This window comes from Lepisosteus platostomus, chromosome 6 (assembly GCF_059453375.1).
Source record: "Lepisosteus platostomus isolate fLepPlt1 chromosome 6, fLepPlt1.hap1, whole genome shotgun sequence".
NCBI lineage: Eukaryota > Metazoa > Chordata > Actinopteri > Semionotiformes > Lepisosteidae > Lepisosteus > Lepisosteus platostomus.
Window position 1 is genome coordinate 42855515 of NC_142616.1, and position 21843 is coordinate 42877357.

Genomic DNA, 21843 nt, shown 5'->3' on the forward strand with positions numbered 1-21843 from the left:
TTCTTTAATTATTGTGTGAAATTTTGCACATGTGCACAGACAAAATGGTAAAATGGGCAAAGATGTGAAGAAATTAAGATTTTGTGTTGAAAAGGCTTTAAATCTCATCTGGCAATTACAGTAATTTTACTGGCTTTGTGTTTTGTTCAATATTTGTTGGCATCAAATGTTTTAAATGACGTGTTTTGTAAAAAGCATCCTTGAGAGAAATATAGGAAGCAATGTGATGAGTAACCACTTCCAGTTTCAAACCTTGTATTCTTTATTCATTTGTCTGACGCTTTTAACCAGCTTAAAGTTTCTTATCTTGGTTTTTTAGTACAGTAACCCTGTTACCATGATTGTAACGTTTGGATAAACCAGACATAAAGGACATCCCATTTTCCTCCTACCAGTGCATTGTAAATGTGTATATCTTAACTGTTTTGAGTGTTCCGTGTGATTTGTTTATAACTGTTCTTCTAAGTTCTGGAGTCATCTCCTTGCTTGTTATAAATGTAATTTCCCTGATTAAAATTGTGAAATAACTCAATCGTCCAAGACACTGACAGTCAACCAAGCAATCTTTTTTTAGTGTAAACTGTAAAACCTGAACCAGAGCTTACAAGCGGAAGCTACATGGAAGTGAATTTAAATCTGACAAAAGGGGACAGAGGGACTTCTTTACACAAAGGGTTGTGAGGGTATGAAACAAGCCGTTTTGTTGAAGCCAAAACCCTGACTTGTTTCAAGAAACCGCAGAATGTGATCATCAGAGCTGTTAGCAACTAACTACCAGATGGGCTGGGTGGGCCGTTAGGCTACAAACTAGGTGAGGCCTTCGTTGGCTTCATTGCCATTTCTTTTACATATACAATTTGATTTTGTCACGTCATTTAACCCAGACACAAACCATATATACCCTTACATGCACAAACGGAAAAGAGGCTACAGTATGTGAATATGAACATCGCACAACACATCAACATCACACACTGTTACTGCCCTCATTTTATGGTTACAGAGATACTGAGGGTATCCATTCTGTTCAACAGCATGGTCATATGTTTGGGATTCATAAATTGAGTTCTGCATTCCTGTCATAGTGCTCATGTACCTTTGTGTGTGAGGTGTCTGACGATGTCCTCCCTCTCAGGGATGAAGACCACAGTGAGCGAGGCTGAGCACCCTTTGCTTTGTGAGGGAACGCGACGGGAGAAGGGAGACCTGGCTTTGGCACTCATGATTACCTACAAGGATGACCAGAGCAAGCTCAAAAAGGTCTGGACTGTGCCAAACGGCTGCATTCGTATGTCCTGTCAAATTCTCCAAGCCTTTTCCAAAAACAGGAGCCCTGCTGCATTAGGCCTTACACAAGGCCAGATTTTAACATACTGATCTGTTTTGTACTTGGTTTATTCTTCAAACTTCTCTTTATGTCGTGGTTGTGTGCAGGTGTCTGTTGGTCATGGCTGCATTGTTTTTTTTTTTGCAGATCTTGGATAAGCTGCTGGACCGTGAAAGCCAAACCCACAAGCCCCAGACTCTCAGCTCCTTCTATTCCAGTAAGCCTGTAGCCAGCAGCCAGAAGAGCCCCTCCAAACATGCCGCCCACAGCGGGGCCAGCGGGGCTGCGGGCGGCGTGTCGAAGCACACTGGCCCTGCTGCGGGGGGAGGGTCTGCAGCCGCACAGGGCGTGGCCAGCGGAGCGGGGGCCGTCCAGCAGGCAGCACTGCCCGCTGCTGTCCAGAGCACAACGGGGGACAATTATAATGACACCAGAGAGCAAGGTAGGGAGGAGGATCGCATGTCTAACTCTAAAAAGACTGATGGTTATGGAAGGAAGAGATGAGCTTCATGCTCTGTGGCCAACTGTTGCAAAGGCTGCCGTAGAACAGAAAATTATGGATGTGCATTTTTCTGCATTTACCCAGTTTTTAGCTGGCTGCTCCCTTCATTGATGGTCAGTGCTTTGCCTTGCAGACGGAGCTCAGTCCTCCACATGTGATCAGCAGGGTGAGGCAGCTCCCTTTAAACCTGAGGGCACAGTGCCCAGCCGCCTGGCTTTGGGGGGACGGGGGGCGTACAGTGGCCGCTGCTGGGGGTCCCCAGTTCGACAGAAGAAGAAACATACAGGTAATCATGTCCGAAGTTGGCTGCCCTTTTTGACTACGGCCATCTGATTTTGTTTTCATCTTTTTTTTTTTATTTGTAAATTGGGAATTGGCCCATCTATGTAAAATATATATCCAGCCACTTTTGAATTGCAGAATGTTGAAGATTGCTTTATAGTTTGGATTTCTGTATTATTGGAGGAGAAGGAGGACCTCCAGACCTGGTCCTCTGAAATTCTCACCTGACAGAGCCAACCATCTTCTGACATGCTGCGCTCCGTGGTATCATGAAGCAGTGTTAGTGTTGATTGGGGAATGGCAGATCTCTCACTGATGCCACTGTAAATTGGGAGGTACCTGATACTCTGGCCTGATGACATTCTGCAAGTTATGCACCTTACACTTTGGGAATTCCAGTCACAGTCTGCTCAACCTGCTCTCTGAACAACTTTTAGTTAGCTGGTAGAGTAGAATTTTCTAAGAAAATAACCTGGAAAGTAAGAAATGTTAAGAAAATGTTTGTGTAAAAGCGTTTTGTTAACACTGTGGCTTTGTGTATAAGATGTGTCTCGGTGGCTTTCTCTGCATCAGGCATGGCGAGTATTGACAGCAGTGCCCCTGAGACCACTTCTGATAGCTCCCCTACGCTTAGCCGACGCCCCCTGCGAGGTGGTTGGGCAGCAGCCTCCTGGGGCCGGGGCCAAGACAGTGACAGCATCAGCAGTTCATCATCTGATTCGCTGGGCTCATCATCCTCGAGTGGCTCACGCAGAGCAGGGGGTGGAGCCAGGGCCAAGAGTGCAGACACCAGCAGGTAGGTGGGCAGGGTTTGATTTGCAAGGGGTCTCCTTTACTGTGGTGTGATCATTATCGAAACAGTTCTGTCTAAGAGCTGCTTTTTGTGGTCTGCTCAGTCAGTTGAAAAACAATAGGTAGCATGCACCATCAGTTATCGTGGTTTAAAATCTTGTACAATCTCCGAGTGCAATATTAATCTTCTTAAAAAGAGTTGAAATAGCAGGGGATATTATAGATAAGACATCACGAGAAGATAAGTGATAACAGTTCAAAGCTATTCAGAACACATTCGGAAGCACAGAACATATTTATCCTAAGAGTAAACCAATCAAAAGTTAGTAAGCCAAAAACATATATATGCCGAATACATGAAGAAAGAGAGCACTTTATAAACTTATTAAAAAACTGAATCTAGTTAAGGTATTGATTGAAGTATTGTTCTTTTGCTATTGCAATGCTAAAGATTGAGTCTCAGAGATAATTGTGTGGAAACTTGAAAGGGAAATACAGAGGTTAAGTATTTTGATAAGTATTCACCCTCCTTGGACATTTTTTAAACTTTTTATCATTACAGTATGTAATCATAATGTATTTAAATTCAGATTTGTTTTGCTATTGATCGACATAAAACACTCCATAGTGTTAAACTGAAAAACTATACTACAGATCTTCATAATATATGAAACAGAAAATACCTGATTATATAGGTATTCACCCCCTTCAGTTAGTATTTGGTGGAAGTTTGTCTGGCAGAAATTAGTCATTTAGGTGTTGCAATTCTTGGCAAAATTACTCTTGCTCTCTAAACCTAAATGAGGAGCATGAACAGCAATTTTCAACTTGCCCTACAGATTCACGATTGGACTGAGGTCTGGGCTTTGACTGGGCCACTCAAGGATATTGACTGTTTTGTTTTTAAGCCTCTCTATTGTGGATTAGGCTGTATGTTTTCCGTGATTAATCTGCTGGAAGATGGATCTCCTCCCCAGTTCCAGGTCTTTCACAGACTGCAGCAGGTTCTCTGTACTTTGCTGCATCCATTTTGCCTTCTATCTTTATAAGTTGTCCTGGCCCCGAAGGATTAGTTATCTCCATCGCATGATTCTGTCACCTGTCATGATAGGGATGGAGTTCTCGGGATGATACATGGTTGTTATGCTTGTGCCAAACAGCGCTTAGTGTTGAGGCCAAAAAGGTAAATTGTGGTTTCATCAGACTATAGAACCTTTGTCCACTTGATCTCAGAGTCTCTCACATGCCTTCTGGTGAGCTGTAGTTGAGATTTGATTTGAGTTTTTTTTTTAAATGACTTTCATTTCACTACTCTCTCATGAAGTCCATGTTTGTGAAGCACCTCTGCAATTGCCGTCTTACACAGCTTTATCCATCTCGGATGCACAACACTATTTTTTTAGAGTTGTCCTCTTGGTGGCCTTCCTGACTAGTGTATGGTCTTGTCCAGATACTCAGTTTTTCAGGATGCAATTCTGCACACATTCACAGTCATATTTTCTCCATTTCCTTATGATGGACTTAACTGTGTTTTGTGGGATATTCAATGACTTGGAATTTTTCTTATAGCGCTCCCCTGACTGGTGCTTTTCAATAACCCTATCCCAGATTCTTTGTCTTCATGATGTAGTATTTGTTGGGAACCTCCCTGAAAGAGGTCTGTTTAACATCAACTATTGTGAAACACCTTAATGGGGAACAGGTGAACTCCACTCAACTAGTTACGTGACTTCTAAAGACAATTAGTTGCACCAAAGTCTATATAGGTATGTCATTGCAAAAGGGATGAATGCTTATGCATGCTTTATATTTACAATTAATTTAGGACAAGCTGTGGGATTTTGATTTCACTTCGACGTTATAGAGTGGGTTGTGCCGATCTATGGTGAAAATCACAATTCTATATCTTGATTCCATTTTGTAGCACATTAAAGTGTGAAAAGGGTGAAGGTGAATAGTTTCGATAGATGCTGTAGATGTATTAAACACCTGAGTAAAATATCAATGTAGAAATGGGGAACATCACTTTTGCTAAACAAAGGCAAAATCTGAGATAAAGTAATTAGCACAGAGGTTAATTGCTAGAAGCAGAAGACAATGCTCCGGGGACTGATGGTATTTTGTTAATTGTACTTAAGGGACAGAGATGTTATTTACAGACCATTAACAAAGCTCTTTTGGCAGTCACTGGATGGGAATAATACCTCCTGACTGAAAAATTACTAAAGTAACACTCAACCATAAGAAGTGTCACCAAAGTGAATCGATTATAAAAGGTTCTTTAAATAAACGGCAGGAGTATTGAATGCAACCATGATATATTTATATTATCAAAAAGCTTTTCATCACATTACAAAAATGATGCCTTAATGCTCTTAAGTTAAAACTTAGATCTCTTAAAAACAGGTAGGGTGCTTTTACTCACTTATAATAAGCTTGGGTGTGTCTTCTCCAGTGAAGGCAATTTCCATTTCACACAATTACTCTAAGACAGAACTTTGGCTTTCCTTCCGTTTTCTTGATTACTGCAGGTACAAAGGTCGTCGCCCGGAATGCCACGCCCCTCACGTTCCTAACCAGCCCTCGGAGGCCGCGGCCCATTTCTATTTCGAGCTGGCCAAGACCGTGCTGATCAAGGCGGGGGGCAACAGCTCCACCTCCATCTTCACCCAGCCCTCGACCAGCGGCGGCCACCAAGGGCCCCACCGCAACCTGCACCTCTGTGCCTTTGAGATTGGGCTGTACGCACTGGGCCTGCACAACTTTGTGTCACCCAACTGGCTTTCCAGGACCTATTCCTCTCACGTGTCCTGGATCACGGGTGGGTGTGCCTGCTGTTACATAATGTGCTTGGTTCCATTTTGCTAACACATATGAGCTTTTGTATTTTGCGTTGTCTCCTGATGTGAGCAAAGTGATTTTGCTTGGGAATGCTGCAGTAGGAAGACTCACTGGTCCAGCTGTAATACCTTTTATTTGTTTCTGTCTGTAGTTCTGCAGGAAGTGCCTAGGTTGGGCTTCCTGTTCCAGAGCTAAGACTGTCTCTCTCTCTCTTATGCCGTCTTTCCCCTTTTCCTTCATGTCTCCAGCTCAAGGGCAAGTGTTCTGGTAGAAAACGGAACAAGTCAAATTTTACCTCCAGCTTTACTGTTCTTTAATATGGCTTTGTGGGAGTTCATAGGGTAATCGTATCCCACTCCTGTCCTCCAGGCCAAGCCATGGAGATTGGCAGTGCAGCCCTCAATATCTTAGTGGAATGCTGGGACGGACACCTGACCCCACCCGAGGTTGCGTCTCTGGCGGACCGAGCCTCGCGGGCACGCGATCCCAACATGGTCCGAGCGGCAGCCGAGCTCGCCCTCAGCTGCCTGCCTCACGCCCACGCACTCAACCCTAACGAGATCCAGAGAGCCCTGGTGCAGTGCAAAGAGCAGGTATGGCCTTTCAGCTGAAGACCAGTGCTTCAGGGGGAGATAAGCCCCTGGTTTAAATACGTCAGTACCAGATGTCATGACCTCTATCTGTGACACCCAGTATATCAGAATGAGGATCCACAAAATATTGTCCAGTTCTTCCCCACAATGCCCATGCCCGTAGTCATGACTATGTGCTTCAGAACCATACTGATGCAAAAAGCAAAGTTAACCAGGGTAGATGTTGATTATTGCCATCAGGATACAGAAGTCCAGAAGATCTAGCAAACTCTCGTGGCTTGTGGACAGAACCGTTTCCAGTTTAACATCCTGTCGTCTTCTTTGCAGGACAACGTGATGCTGGAGAAGGCTTGCATGGCGGTGGAGGAGGCTGCCAAGGGCGGGGGGGTGTACCCAGAGGTGCTGTTTGAGGTGGCGCACCAGTGGTACTGGCTGTATGAGCAGACTGTGGGGGGCGGCGTCGGTTCCCAGCGTGAGGGGCCAGCCGGGGGGTGTGGGGCGAACGGCGGGGCGGGAGGGAGAGGGCCTTCTGAGGTGGGCCGGGGAGTGCTGGACAGCGGCGGTGCCATGGAGTCTGGAGGGGTGGCAGTGACGGCCACGGTGACCGCTGCTGCCGTGGTGCCCGTCATCTCCGTGGGTTCCACCATCTACCAGTCGCACGCCATCCCTGGCTCGGCTATGGCGCACCCTCACACGCAGGGCCTGCACCCCTACACCACCATCCAGGCCCATCTGCCCACTGTCTGCACCCCTCAGTACCTGGGACACCCTCTGCAACATGTGCCCCGACCCACAGTCTTCCCAGTGTCTGGGGCCGCGTACCCGCAGGTAAGAAGCTCCCTACTCAGGGCTGAGGGGACTGGGTATGTTTAGCTGGTGGAAGCTCCTGGCTTCACTGTGTTCTTTGTAAAGCACACTGCTGCAACCATAATTGTCTAGTTAAGTGTAAAACCGCAGTAAAGCAAAATGTCACAAACCTGGGGTGAGCTTTTTTCACAGCTTTTTCCCCCCCCACTTTGCTTGCCCCACAGGGAAAGCAGAACGCTCAAACAAAATAGGAGAGGGCATCTTTGGCTTGTTTTGTAACAAACGATGAACGATGCTGTTAAAGAAAATGTTAGAATTGACTGCATTCAAGAAAGCAGTACATTTGGATAAGTCTGTAATTCCTTTTAGTTTCACTCAGCTGTGATTGACATGACATGGATTGTTTTGGACTCGCCACTTGTGCAGGTGACTACTGTTAGTCTTATTTTTTTTTTACATAAAGACCTTTTGTGTTTTATGAAGAGTTCTGTTGTTCTGTAGAAGCACGTATGTAATTTTGCATGTGAGCTTTGTCCACATAAGATCTGACAAACAAAAAGGCTGTGATCATCTTAAGAATATATGTTGAAGCCATTAAAAGAACATGATGTTCTAGGTCATTTTCAAAATCTTTTTTTCAAATGTATGAAAATACTTTGCTAGTTCTGAACGTAGCTTTTTGCTGTAATTGTACAAGGAAAATTTAGTTTCCTTGTTTTACTCAGACATGCTTAATCAAATTTACTCCAGCCATATTTTTCAGCTTCCACAACAGGTGGTATTTTCTAATGAAGATGGTTGCTGATGTCATTGCTGCAGGAGAGTAGCTCTTTTAAAAAAATACTTCATTACCTGTATGCATAGTCTGCTTCTGCAAGAAATACCTGTTTCAAACACTTGTAAACACAGCGTTCCAGGAAAAATTCTTCTTTAGCAGAAAAGTTTCCAGAATGGACATGAAAATGCAACATTCCGGAACAGAGTGTTCCCAGAATCTTATCAGAAAATCTCCAGAAGGCATTTGTAACAGCACCTTATGGTTATGAATTGCCACCATTACATCAGTCTGGATTTGCTGAGCCCTGTCAAACAAGTTCTTAAGGAAATTATGCCGGCAAAATAGAAACCCAAATCTGTTCAGTTCAATTAAGTTCTGCTACTTTGTGCTCTCTTAAAATCAGACAGAAAGCTTGAAATAATTAGTACATGGCTTGTGTGTGTGATCTAGCAGTTCACTAGCAGCTAGTGAAACCTGAGAGAGCCCAGACTGTGCTGCAGAAACCCTTTCTTCCCTGGCCTGGGGAAGGGATCAATGCTCTCCTAGGCAAGATTATCCTACGTAGCCCTGCTAGGAGCTGGCAGGAAAGAGCCCTTTCAACGAATTCACATATTCAAGGGGATTTGTTTGTTTTAGACCTGCAAACACACAGGCAAGGAAAAGAGAATAGTTCTGCGATGCTGCATTTTCGGTTTGCTTTACTGTCTGCATAGTTTTGGGTGATTCAGTGTAAGTACTGTGGAACATCAGGAAATTGCTTGGTTCCACAAGAAAGGTTACAAATGAGAGGAGGCCATTCAGCCTGTCTAATTGATCCTGCCATTTCTTGACAGACGCTGAAGTCTGGGCTTCAACAGCCCGGCTGGGTAGCTTGTTCCATACACCAACAGCCCTTCTCCTGTCAAGGAGTGTCTCCTGTTTGGTTTTAAATAGACTTGCACATAGTTTCCACTTGTACTCCCCCATTTGCATTTCATTCATTCTAAAGTCTACTGGGTTGCCTGTGGGTACCTTTGTGGATTTTGAAAATTTGTACTGGGCGTGTAATCCAACTTTCTTCGAGACTAAAAAGGTTCAGTCAATGCAGGTCATTCTCTTAAGCTATGGAATGTATCTGTTCTCTGGACTGATTACAAAGCAGCAATATCTTTGATGTGGTTTTCAAAATTGAGTGTTATTCTCATCGCGGCCTTCCTAGTGCATTATCTGAACCTTAACGTTATATCCCTTGATTTCAGGATATTTGCTTTTAACTGAATCTCAAACATTTGCCTATCAAATTGCTTCGCAATATTGACTAGAGATGTAAATGACATGTTAGTAAACACAAGTCTGTTTCATACAGTAGGTAGCCCCATCTAGCTCAGTGTTTCCCCATCATCTAACCTGACTAGTGCTAATACAGGGCTGCCCAGAGGCTTGTCAAGGCCGAACTGGCATCTGTGACATCAACCGGAAGTGCGTCTCTGTGCCCTCAGGGAATGCACCCCGCCTTCATCGGCGCCCAGTACCCCTTCTCGGTGGCCACCGGCCCCCATCCGCCCCTGGCAGCCGCTGCTGTCACCTTCCCAGGCGTGCCCGTGCCGTCCATGACCCAGATTGCTGTCCACCCCTACCACGGTGAAGCTGGCCTGCCGCTGGCCACCACCGTCGCAGGTCAGTCTGTGCACACTCTTCGCCTCTCAGCACAGGGGACTCGCGGCTACAGCTTCAGGCTCCGCGCAACGACGGCTGCTTCTGACGCAGCCCGTCAGCATCTGGTGGCCGTTAAGTACAACCAGGCTAAGTGTTCTTGATTTTTCTGCCAAATCAATGATGGAAAGTTCATTTTGCTAAAAAATTAACTTTATTATGCTCTGGCCTTGAAGTTATTATTCCACCGAGAGAGTCTTGTTTAGCGTTCATTAAATATTCAGCATGCAATAAAAACTAATAAGGCAGTGAATCGGCCAACATGCAGTAAAACTAATAAAATAATGTAGCAGGAACATTCCCAGTAAAACCATATATTAACGTTTTCATCAGTAGCATTTGTCACTCAATCATTTAAAGTGTATTGTAAATGGACAGCTTCAAAAGTAGTGTAATTAAAGTTCCAATAATGAAAATTTAAGTTGCAAAAAGCACATAAAGCAAAACAGATTGAACAGTACTGATTTGCAGTACATTAACACAGAAAGGTTGCTGAGAGGAGCTCATTCAGCCCATTTGGCCTGGTTGGTTTATATTTCACCCTTGATTCTGAACACGTCCACTGGGTGAATCGGGTCCACTCGTATTTTTGCAGGTTCGTTTCCTTCAATCTGTCAGAGCAGGTCTGGGAATATACCTGGTTACTCTTCTTTGGACATATTCCAGAACAACTATCTAACTATGATGTGGTGCCCAAAAATATCTGATCAAAAAACTGTCCTCCTGAGTGACACAGGGTAGAAGCACAGAACACGCAGTATGTGCCATGAAAATTAAACATATCAGAGATGCCTTTCTAACTTTCTGGGTAGGAGAGTTGAAAAATATTTCAATTTTACATGTAATGATGTTTACAGATTGAATTGAATAGCAAGCCCAAGTACAACACAGGAGAAAATGCAGGCAAAGTTCAATGTTGTGGATTATGACATTTGTCAGTCATATTTGCCTTTTTATACATTTTTAAATACATGGATTATTAAGAAATAACTTGTCGTCTTAATAATGTTTCACCATTTAACCTTAGTAGTGTGAAAGTCCTAATAATAATTGGGATTCATTGTTTTTTTGTCTCGGTGGTATGATGCTTACTTTTATTTTTACTGCTAATAACATTTATTTACCAAATCTGCTGTATTCCCCTGAGTCATTGAGCTGTGAAGCTAAGGCAACTATCAAACCAATGACCTAACCAAACACGCTGACCGACAGGCCCTGTAAATGTCTACTTTTTCCAGTAGGTGGCGTCCACACAGGCTCGACAATCCAGGGCATCCAGGCAGCCTCTCTTCCAGGACTGTCGTCCCAGCCGTCCTCTTTGGTCAGCACGTCCTTCCCATCTGAAGACGAGCAGCATAGCCAGCCAATCAGCCAGCAGGGCCTGCACTACCTGCATTCGGCCTACAGAGTTGGTGAGAAGACTGCTCAGGCTGTGGCCCGAGGATAGCCTTGTGATAGCTGTTTGGATGCAGAGCAGAACTGTGCCTTAAATTCTTGATCGCATTCTCTTGAACTCCAGTACTTTTGCGTTTTATGGTGAAAAGAGTTCAATATATCAAACTAGAAAATAATATTGCATCACCCTTTGTTGGAACACAGGCATTTTAGGGAAGATTGAAAAATACCCTCCATCCACTTTATAACTGATTTGTTCAATAGCGGGTCACAGGGGAGTGTTGCATATTCCGACAAGCATAAACCGGTTGCATATTCCGGTTGCGTATTCCGACAAGCAACCGGCTCAAGGCAGGGTACACCCTAGACGGGAAGCCATTCCATCACACGGTACACACTCACACCAGTGCCAGTGTCAGTTTTCCCAGCAGCTTATTAACCTACCAGTATGTCTTTGGACTGTGGGAGGAAACCAGAGCATCCAGTATATGGGGAGAACATACAAACTCCACACAGATAACACCCCACAAAATTGAACCCAGGGCTGCAGGACCGCAAGGCAGCAATACTAGTCACTGTGCCACTATGCCACCTAAAATGTCATATTGTGCTTTATTGATTGCTTAGCACATACTGGGCTGAACATACTATAAAATCCCTCCATTGTCAGAAAGCCAATTTTTCCGGATAAGGTTTCGCAGCTTATCCTTGAAGCATAGGACTCAAGGTGAGTTTTCATCCTGGACAGGTAGCCAATCAATCCCAGGGCATGTACAGTACCTACGTATTCAGGCACAATTCCAAAAGGCCACGCGACCTAGCCAGCATGCCTTTGGGAAGTGGGAAGGCTGCACCCAGTGAAAACGCATGCCAACATGGGGAGAACATGCAAACTAAACCTACAAGATGTCCCAATCCAGAATCAAACATGGGACCCAGGTGCAGTGAAGAAGCAGCACAAACATCCAGGCCCACTGTCCATTTTGTTTTTCATAAAATTATCTTACATGAGACATAATCTTGTGAGCATGTTAGACTAATCTTACTTTTGGGTTCAGTGGCCTCAAGTGTGTGCTTATCATCTTAATCAAATTCTAGTTCTACTTCTGCTCTCTGTCATAAGATCTTATAAACGTATCTGCAGTGCTTGATAGGATTTAATGCTTGTGCTTTAATAAGTTTTTATCTGAACCATGAGTTGAATTTTTCTTAACAGTATGCTTACTGGTGTGGTTGTCTGTGTGCCAATATGCCGTCACACTGCATGGTAGTTTTCTCACGAACGGCCCTGTCTTGCAGGTATGCTAGCACTGGAGATGTTGGGACGGAGGGCTCACAACGATCACCCTAACAACTTCTCCCGCAGCCCCCCTTACACTGAGGACGTCAAGTGGCTCCTGGGGCTGGCTGCCCGTTTAGGTGAGCCTGACCAGAGAGGAGGAGGAGGAGGGTAGTGCAGAGTGTCCAGGGCTGTCTCTGAAGTAAACAGTCACAACAAGGGTTCAGTCAGAACAAGTGTTCATAATCGCAGACCCTCAGGATCACGGGGCTCCCTGTCTAGGTATCTGTTTACAATCACTGGTACATAATAATAAACTGGTCTAGCATAGTGTTATTCTCTGACCCAGGACACATAGGTGTTCTAAAGGAACCTATGCCAGCAGGACTATAGGAACACTTCATCTTCTAGCATGTTAAAATGAAATATTTGGAATTGAAAATTAACAGTATATTAACATCTGTCATTAGTTTGCAAACTAGCTGTTACCTCACTGTTCCCCACTTCACTAAGACAATGAAGCTTAAGATAAGATCACTTTATTGGCCATATACAATTTCTTGCATTAGGAATTTGTCTTTTCGCATACCCCAGCTTGCTCTCCATGAGACGCGTAGGTACGCAGATGGGGAGAGAGAAGCTTGGGGTCAGAGCGCAGGGTCAGCCATTTATACAGCCCCCCTGGAGCAGTTGGGGTTAAGGGCCTTGCTCAGGGGCCCAACGGGGTAGGATTCCTCTGCCGGCTGCGGGATTTGAAGCGGCAACCTTCCAGCCACAGGCGCAGATCCTTAGCCACAGAGCCACCACTCTGCCCTCAAGTTGGAATTGTTCTGTCTCAAAAGATTTCAACAGTGGTGTACAGGTTGCAGAGTGCTAAGAGGTACTTTAGAAAGAATTTAAAAAAAGAAAGCTAATTTATGTTGACGTGTTGAGGGTTGTCGTCCTGCTGTCTGAGCAAGGCTTCTCACTCTAACAGCCATGCAAGAAGGGATGTAACACCGAAACAAGCTGACAGTCAGTGCTTGATCCTGTGTGAATAAAGATCTCACTTGTGTGTAATTCCTCCAAATCAAGTCAGTGACGGTCCTCTTCTGCCTGCCTGCAGGTGTGAACCACGTGTACCAGTTCTGCGTGGGCGCTGCCAAGGGGGTGCTGAGCCCCTTCGTTCTGCAGGAGATCATAATGGAGGCGCTGCAGCGGCTCAATCCCGCTCACATCCACGCCCACCTGAGGACCCCTGCCTTCCACCAGCTGGTCCAGCGCTGCCAGCAGGCGTACCTGCAGGTGAGCCAGGGCTGCCCGGGCATCCTAGACCAGCTCTGTGCCACACACTCAGATAGTTTCCATCGTTCTTCCGATACCAACTCCACACAGATAGCAGTCCGGGGCCCAGCATTGCTCAACACTGCACCACCCCATTTTATTTTAGTCTTAGAACTCAAATTACTCAATGTGACCCGAGTTTGTGATCCCCCCTCGAAGTCGCTGTGATTTTGAGTTGGTGTAGCCTGTCTTCTTGTGTGGGAGCCGAACTGGTATCCGCTTGACGGGAGAGCTCATGTTAGCAGTGGCCGTCATGGCAGCAGCTGACATTCTGCCTTGTCTCCTCGCGCAGTACATCCACCACCGCCTGATCCACCTGACCCCGGCCGACTACGACGACTTCGTCAACATCATCCGCAGCGCCCGCGGCGCGTTCTGCCTCACTCCCGTGGGCATGATGCAGTTCAACGACGTGCTGCAGAACCTCAAGAGGGGCAAGCAGACCAAGGAGCTGTGGCAGAGGATCTCCCTGGAGATGGCCACCTTCTCCCCCTGAGCGCCACAGTAGGGGGGGGGGGGAGCGAGGGCTGCCTTCTCGCACCGAACCCACGCCCACGCCCAGAGCCCGCAGTTCCAGACCCATTGCACCCTCGTCGGCAGTCACACCGGCTCTCAGCCTGTCATCCAGAGCTGTCAAACGCCCTCACAGAGGAATTCTGGGAAACTAATTGTTTCTCTAATCTTTTCCTCCATTGCATCATCTTCTCATTACCTTTTTTAGTTAGCAAAATGAATACTTTTTACCCTGATCCCTCTTATATTATCACCATAATACCATTACCAAGACCATCCCCTGTCTCTGCCCCCCAAGAGATGCTGAGAGAAGCCTCTGCTGCCTCACTGGTCAGTGGTATTTTAAGTCCTGCACACGGTCTGCTGTAAGCGTGGTTCCTAATGATCTCCACGTTTTTTTTAATGAAACCACTGAGGACAACAGATCCATACTGCAACATTCCTCTGCCCTGGGAGGAGTTTGTCTCCACCAGCTATTTAGGTTTTAAAGGTCTGAGAATTTTGCTGGTATTGAAGCAAGACAAATAAAACTTTGTTACAAGTTATTAAAGGGTTGACATCAAAAAGAATTATTTGAGTATGGGTGACGATTCTTTGGAGTTCTCGTTCATTTGTTTAGAATGGTATGTTTTTAGGGAGTGGTTTAGACGAAGAGTATGCGATTCTGTGATTTATTTTTTTCCTACTAGACGTGATGGTTCAGTTCTGAGCCCAGAGCACACAGCAGTCTGCTTGGACCAAACAAACCCCACAGCTCTCAGTGGCTTCTGGTGTCAAGCGGGTACAAAGCATTGGTCTTCAAATTAGTCTCTGTCCACCCGTTTTACATGAGCGGTTCTGTAAGCAGTCGGGGAGTTTAAAACTAGAGTCTGAAAAGTTTACATCCTTGGGAATAACTGCATGACCTGATGTAGGGAAGAATGGCTGTCAGCGGTGTCCCCCAGCTTCTGTGAAAAAGCACCCCCCTGGTGACTGACTTTAAGCACAGTGTAATGAAATTTGATGTGGAGATCATTGTAATAATGAACTGATTATTTTATATACACGCATATATATATTGTAGTAATCTACTGAATATTTTATATAAAAACAGTTTTTGCAATGTGAGGGCAAACAGTAAGATGTAAAATTTGAGTGCTGAGAGGCATTGCTTGCAAGGGCACCTTTTAAAGAGGAGCACTGCTTATGTGGTTAAAGCTCTGGTTCCAGCCGAATGCTTGTGTGTTATGTGTTCAGATCTCGCCCTATCAGAGACCTCGGAGTTGGAGAATGTACTGTGATATTTTTGTATTTTTCAAAGTGTAGCTTGGGTGGAAAAAAGATACGATCTGTGCAGTTGATTGCCAGAGGTTGTAATTTAGATTTAAAAAAAAAGAATTGAGCAATACTGAAATTGTAGTTTACTTAATAAAGATAATTCCAAACACTACAGTTGAAAATTGCTGCTACACCTGTCTTTGTGGAGGGGTTGGGGGACTGTGTGTGTTGGGAGTTGGTGGTGGGAGACAGTCGGCAAGGTCTTAGTACGATCTCTTCTATGTTGTAGCCAAACTACAAACACGAATGGTAAAACTGAAGATTGCCATCACAAGTGGGCACTGCTTTCTTTTATTGCTCGAAACCCCAGGACCCCTTTCCTATCCAGTGAATTCAATTCCTTCTACCCAGGTAACTTCATTCAGCTTTGTGTTTCCTCATTTCATTCCAGTTTTTGAAGATAACTGTTTTTTATCATATACTTTTATCCACTTATCTGTGAAGGTAATAATCAAGAGGAAGTTTAAATAAGTACTTACAAGAACTTGCCATATATGTCATTTGAACCTGGTGTGGTTTACAGTTAGATACCTTTATCTGTAGCACAATCACAGTGCCCAAACTACAGAGCCCACCCAAGTGTCCAGGCCATTGTATCACTACATCTTTATGGGATAATTTCACATTTAAATCACTGTTTCAAAGGCAAAAAACATCCTGTGTTCGTGTTCAACCTTAGTTGAAGATCACACACTAAAGTACAGTAAACTTTGTACTATTAAGGTTGAGTGTAGATCTCACATCTTTCGATGCCTTGTTACATTTTCTGAATTCAATGGTGGGCTGGAGCTTGCAATTGAAATGAAAAAATTGATTACATTTTGACATACCCTGATTGGGGCAAAACCAGGTTATAGTTTGCTTGTTGTTACTGAAAATATTGAAGAAGACCAGAGGGCTCATGTTTCGATTCCCTTAATAAAGGTGGCATGGTTAATACTCAAGATTGTAAAATGAGCCTAAAGCAGCATTTTCTGTCAAGTGACAAAATTATATAAACCGTAATTTGGTGCCTTTATTCATCACTAATTAACAGAGCTGATGATTCACGTGAGTTGCCTGCACCTCAGGAATGTGGGCTGGCAGAAGTCACGCAAGATATGGCCAAAGGATTTAAATGTATAGCACTCAGAGGTGTGGCTGTGTTGTCCTTACACGACATCAAAGCAGCAAGATCAGTCTGTCGTCTGTTCCCAGTTAGGTTAACATTTTCAACACCAGTTTGACAGATTATTGAAGCAGCTCACAGTCCAGTGTCTATTATTACAGTCTTTGACTTCTAGTAGGCCTGGATGCCCTGTATGTTCAATTAGACTTCAACAGGATTGACTGCAGTGGGCAACATAGTACCACAATTGTCTTCGATGACGTGTTCTTGTGTAGGATTATTTTCATGACACCTGCTTTAAAGGAAGTCAGTTAGGGAGGAACTTTCACTGTGGTGTGGAGGGCTATCTTATTGGGGGTACTATTGTCTTTCAGAGCACAAAGCCAAGGATGTGGCAGAGGTTTCCTAACCATTGCTACAATAATGATTGTCTGCAAGTTTGTGCCAATACTTGCTGGTCAATAGCATCTCTAAAGCCAGCAGTTACAGTATATCCTTCTCCAACTCACAACTGGCAACCCATTGAAGCTAAGCAGGTGCTGGAAGAGGTGTTAGTGGAACCAGAAGGGAGCACTAACCCTGGGGTCTGTGTGAGTCCCAACGCCCCAGTACAGTGACAGGTACACTATACTATAAAGATGTGCACTATACTAAAAAAAGGTGCCGTCCTTTGGATGAAATGTAAAACTGAGCCCCTGACTCTCTGTGGTTATTAAAAATCTGAGGGTGTTTCTCGAAAAGAGTAGGGGTGTTACCCTAGTATCCTGCTATTTCCCATATGCCTTTACCAATCATGACCTCCTAATAATCCCCTTCTATGAACTGGCTCTGCTCTCCTCCCCACTGATAGCTGATGTGTGGTGAGGGTACTGGCGCAATATGGCTGCTGTCGCATGATCAAGGTGGATGCTGCACATTGGTGGTGGTGGAGGGGAGTCCCCATTACCTGTAAAGCGCTTTGAGTGGAGTGTCCAGAAAAGTGCTGAATAAGTGTTAGGAATTATTCATTAGTTTTATCACGCTCCAGCCTAATGCCTGACTACACACTAGAATGCTCTCTCCTAAGCATTCCTGGTGTATTGAAGTGGCATGATATTGCTTAAGGTCTACAGATTAGGTAAAAAAATGATTATTACTTTCTTTGTGGGTTAGTAGAATTTCTAGGTGTTAGATTGAAAACTAGAACAAAACAAATTCCATGCTGTGGCAAATGTATTTGGGCATTTATAGCTGCTAATAAAAGAAATGCCTGCTGTTTAACACAGACTAAATACATAAAATAAAAAGGGAATGTTATAAATAAATGGAGAAACCACCAGATAAAAAAGCATTATGTAGCTATTATTAACAAACTGTATACTACTGTAAAAGACTTGGCACTGGAAAATATGATTAAATATCTGGGTGAACAATGGTATTCTAACAAGACACGTGAAACCCCACACAAACTTTTTGTGAATACAGCCTAGGACTTATCTCTGAATACGTGAGAAAATGTGATCAATACTTTTACCATGATTTATCGCTAGAGGAATATATAGTACTATAGTAAATAGTACGTTTTCACCAGGGAAACCTTTTGGTGGAAAAGAGAAGAATTTTAAATTCCATGTGCCCATTGTTAAACACAGAGGAAGGCTATGTCGGCACATTTCTTACTTAGGTGCTAAGGACTTCTGCAGATTTGTGAGAACCAGTGCTGTAAAGGTTACTGGATGGAAGGTTGTATTCCATAGTAATGAAGCAGTCTCAGTCACTGGAATACAATCCCACTGGGATGTTAATGACTTCAAGACTGCTGTGAAGGAAAAATAAAATATTACAGAACTTAAAACCGTACATGTTGAAGGAAGTCCAAACATCTTAGAAAATATGAAGTATTAAAGAACACACATACTTCCATCAGTGTCACAAATTAACTTTTAATGTTTTTCATGTTGTGCACCATATGTGAAATTGTTGCTTTATTATGAAGCTGGATATCTATTTTAGGTTTCTTACTCACAGAATTGCAATTTGTGGACATTGTTTCTCTTAGTATTTTTGTAACTTGCCAGATAATTGTGAGCACACCTGTAAATCCCCACTTTAGGTTGGCAGGGGTCCTCCAGTACAGTCACTAACCAGGGTTATGTCATGCAGTGCTAGACATCTTGCACAGCGTTAGAAATGTGAGGAACCTTCACGGCCAGCACTGGAAGACACACCAGTTAGTAATATATACCTGGAGATTGGAGAGGTGGCAGTGCTTAACACCACACACTCCACTGAAGTGCTTCAGCACCACTAAAAAGATTTAGGTGAGCATTTTAGAGCTTGGAGTATACATTTTGTATCACATATATTGCTTTCAAAATGCACTCATGGAAATTGCTCAGCAATTTGTTCCGAGATGGGTATTATGCATAAACACAGACACCCAGATGTATGTAATAATTCCTTTCATTTTTAGCCCACATGCAGTACCTACCTGGGTGGTGTGAGCCTGTCTTTCTGCACCAACAGTCCCACTACACATAGAAGATCTGGGTGAGGAGTGAGAAAGTACTTCAATTTAATTAAGAGGGAACTGATTGGGGAGGGTAGATTGCACAAGCCCATAGTGGAATTTATCCAAAACACTGACCTATCTCTTAAAGACATTGGATCTTTTACAGCCATGTAGTCAGTATCTCAGTTGAATGTCCCTAGTCACATGCTGTAGCATTGTTTTGGAGTATCTGGTACAGAGAGAGGAGCTCCACCTTCTGGTCTAACAATACCACTTGGGGCAGCAAGCGATTTTCCTTAGAGAACACCCCTTCCCCTTCTGAGCCAGCCCAGTCTTGCTCGGCTCCTCAGGCTGGGTGGTTCAGTATTCACACGAAGCGCAAAACACATGGATTGTGCAGATGTCAAGGAACTCTTTACATCCATGCTTCTTCTACCTAAGCATACAGTAGATGTGAAAGGTGAGTGATACCATTTTTTCATATGAGGAAAGGTTTGTGAATTACGAATTCTATTTTAAAGAGGAAAAACACATAATAAGAAAAATAAACTTGATTTTATACAGCCCTTTAACGGTGGCTTCTCAAAGCACTCTACAGTGGGGGGAGAAAAACAATGAAGAGACAGCAGAATGACACACAATTTCATTTAGTACTTGAATTAAAAGACTAAACTGTGAATTTAAAAACTAAACTGCAAATATTATAAACAAAAGCTTTTCACATTAAGTGAAAGAGGATGGTGAAGTCAGAAGAATTAGAACCTGCACACAGAAAAGCTAGAGTAGAGTATCTCAGAAAAGGAAATGGGTACACTGCAGTATCACAACATATTTTGGCACCTCACAGGACACTGGTCAAGCACTAAAAGAGTAAAATACAAGACCCTCTTCCAGCTCCTCCATGAGTTGGAGCATCTTGGGGTGAGCCATTTGGTCTGACCTCATTAGTAGGTTTAGCCACCATCCATCCAACTATTCTCTACCTCCTTCTTTCAGTTCAGGGCCACAGGGGAGCAACTGATGTAAGGTGGGGGTACACCCTGGATAGGGCTCCCGTTCATTACAGGGCAAACAGACACCGGAGCAGCTGGACAAAAATCCCGCCAACATGGGAACACACAGACTCCACACAGATAGCACCCCAGGTCCAGAATTGAACCCAGGGCTGCAAGACAGCAATGCTAATCACTGTGCCACCATGCTGTCCTGCTTTAGTCACCAGATCTCTGAAAAAGAGATCTGGTGAAAGAAATGCTTAATTCTCTTTCAACACAGTCCAGAGTTTTACCTGAAACATCCTGTAACAGAAGTGTGTAATCATTTAATTTTGGGGGTACATCTCAATAATTCTAGGCACTTTTCAACATAAATACACCTACAACACAAAACTTTTTTTAGCATTAAGTCTTATTGTGTACACTACAGTTTAATGTCCTTTGAATACCGTATCACAGAAAACAGACTGGGTCATTTATAAGTATTATTAATTAAAACGCTGATACGTTCTCTCAGTGTCCTTATCACAATTAATTTTCTCGTTCGGAAGATATTAAAAAACTAGATTTTTTAAACAAAACCCATAGAAGTGACACTAAGACTACAGTACGTGTTTAGGGAACAAGCATATCATTGCAACACAGGGATAATGATCACCGTCTCCACCACGCAGGTCGTGAAAAAAATCGTTACAAAAATACCACCCCCTACAGTGAAACATGAGCGTTGTACAAAAAAAAAACAGGTTTGCAAGATTCTTTCGTTAAATCCTCCACGTATAGAAGAAAATCGGTTCTTACACAAGACGCCACTAGAGATTGCTAGAGAGTTGTTGTTGCAATACTGTTCCAGAGCTGAATATAGTTCGTCTCGCACAAAAGCAATTTTGTATTTTTCTGAAGATTTCTATACCACAGGTCACGCCATACAAAGTTTATTTAAAAAAAATAATAATAAGCAACTCGCCAGTCTTCCCGTGCATTTTGGATTTCCAATCTGTAAAACCATATCAGAAGTAACTATGCTACAATACGTCTCCGTGCCATTTTCTAGAAGAAAATGGTTGGGATGAGTCATTTTTAAAGAGAAAATCTTGCGGCTGTGCTTTTTCTGTTTCCTCGGAAAGGTTACGATCAATGATCAAGTTGACAAGTGACACGACGTTTTAATGTGACATTTAATGTTCTGCTTCGTATAATTGGCTGGTACAGTTACAATTTGTTGCAGTTTGACCTACTAGCACAGACTTTACTGTTTTCCGTGGTTTTACCAATAAAAGAAAATATTTAAAGAACGAAAACATGTTTCACCCGAACTGTTAAATGGATCGAGTGCTATAATAAGAATATCTTATATAATTAATTGGGAACTCAAAATATAGTGTAAGTGGTAAATAGAATATGGGTAAAAAGTTTGATGATTAGGATAAAACCTGAATCTCTTGTTTGTGCCATTTAAACAACTGCTAATGTGTCGAAATAGAACAGTTTGCCCCATGTTCTATTCAAGTTTTTAAAGTGTCATCTTCTGTTCATTCTCCAAAATGTATTAATAATATTGCAGGGCCAATTAAGGAAAAACAACACCTGACAGACTCCAGTTTATCTAAAAGCTACGTAGCTCCTGATCAATCCCCTTTGCACCGATGAAAGATGCCATCCAAGAGCGACGTCCCCGTCATGGGTAACACAAGCGGGTGACTTCGGCTGCAGGTGAGTTGCAGGTGAGTCGTAGCGCGTCGTGCAGCCGCTGGGCTCCGAGATCCTCCGGTCAGACCCCCTCCTCTTCTCCGGCGCCTCACCTGGAA

The 21843-nt window shown here is 43.6% G+C and overlaps 1 protein-coding gene across 4 annotated transcripts in view; it reads left to right on the forward strand.

Annotated features, from left to right (window-relative positions):
- The window catches only part of zswim8 (zinc finger, SWIM-type containing 8), a 52662-nt gene extending 37109 nt beyond the window's left edge, over positions 1-15553 (forward strand). Inside the window, exons 15-27 of one of the 4 annotated variants that reach the window (XM_088635927.1) lie at positions 1136-1260; positions 1475-1769; positions 1963-2115; positions 2685-2907; positions 5435-5724; positions 6114-6337; positions 6665-7165; positions 7514-7570; positions 9401-9578; positions 10856-11026; positions 12309-12428; positions 13394-13572; positions 13904-15553. In XM_088635927.1, coding sequence (XP_088492053.1) covers positions 1136-1260; positions 1475-1769; positions 1963-2115; positions 2685-2907; positions 5435-5724; positions 6114-6337; positions 6665-7165; positions 7514-7570; positions 9401-9578; positions 10856-11026; positions 12309-12428; positions 13394-13572; positions 13904-14107 — 2720 coding nt within the window. In that variant the 3' untranslated portion in view covers positions 14108-15553. Of the gene's footprint in view, positions 1-1135; positions 1261-1474; positions 1770-1962; positions 2116-2684; positions 2908-5434; positions 5725-6113; positions 6338-6664; positions 7166-7513; positions 7571-9400; positions 9579-10852; positions 11027-12308; positions 12429-13393; positions 13573-13903 lie in introns of all 4 variants that reach the window. The other 3 variants (XM_088635926.1, XM_088635929.1, XM_088635928.1) reach the window with 3 other exon arrangements.
- Positions 15554-21843: the final 6290 nt, after the last annotated feature.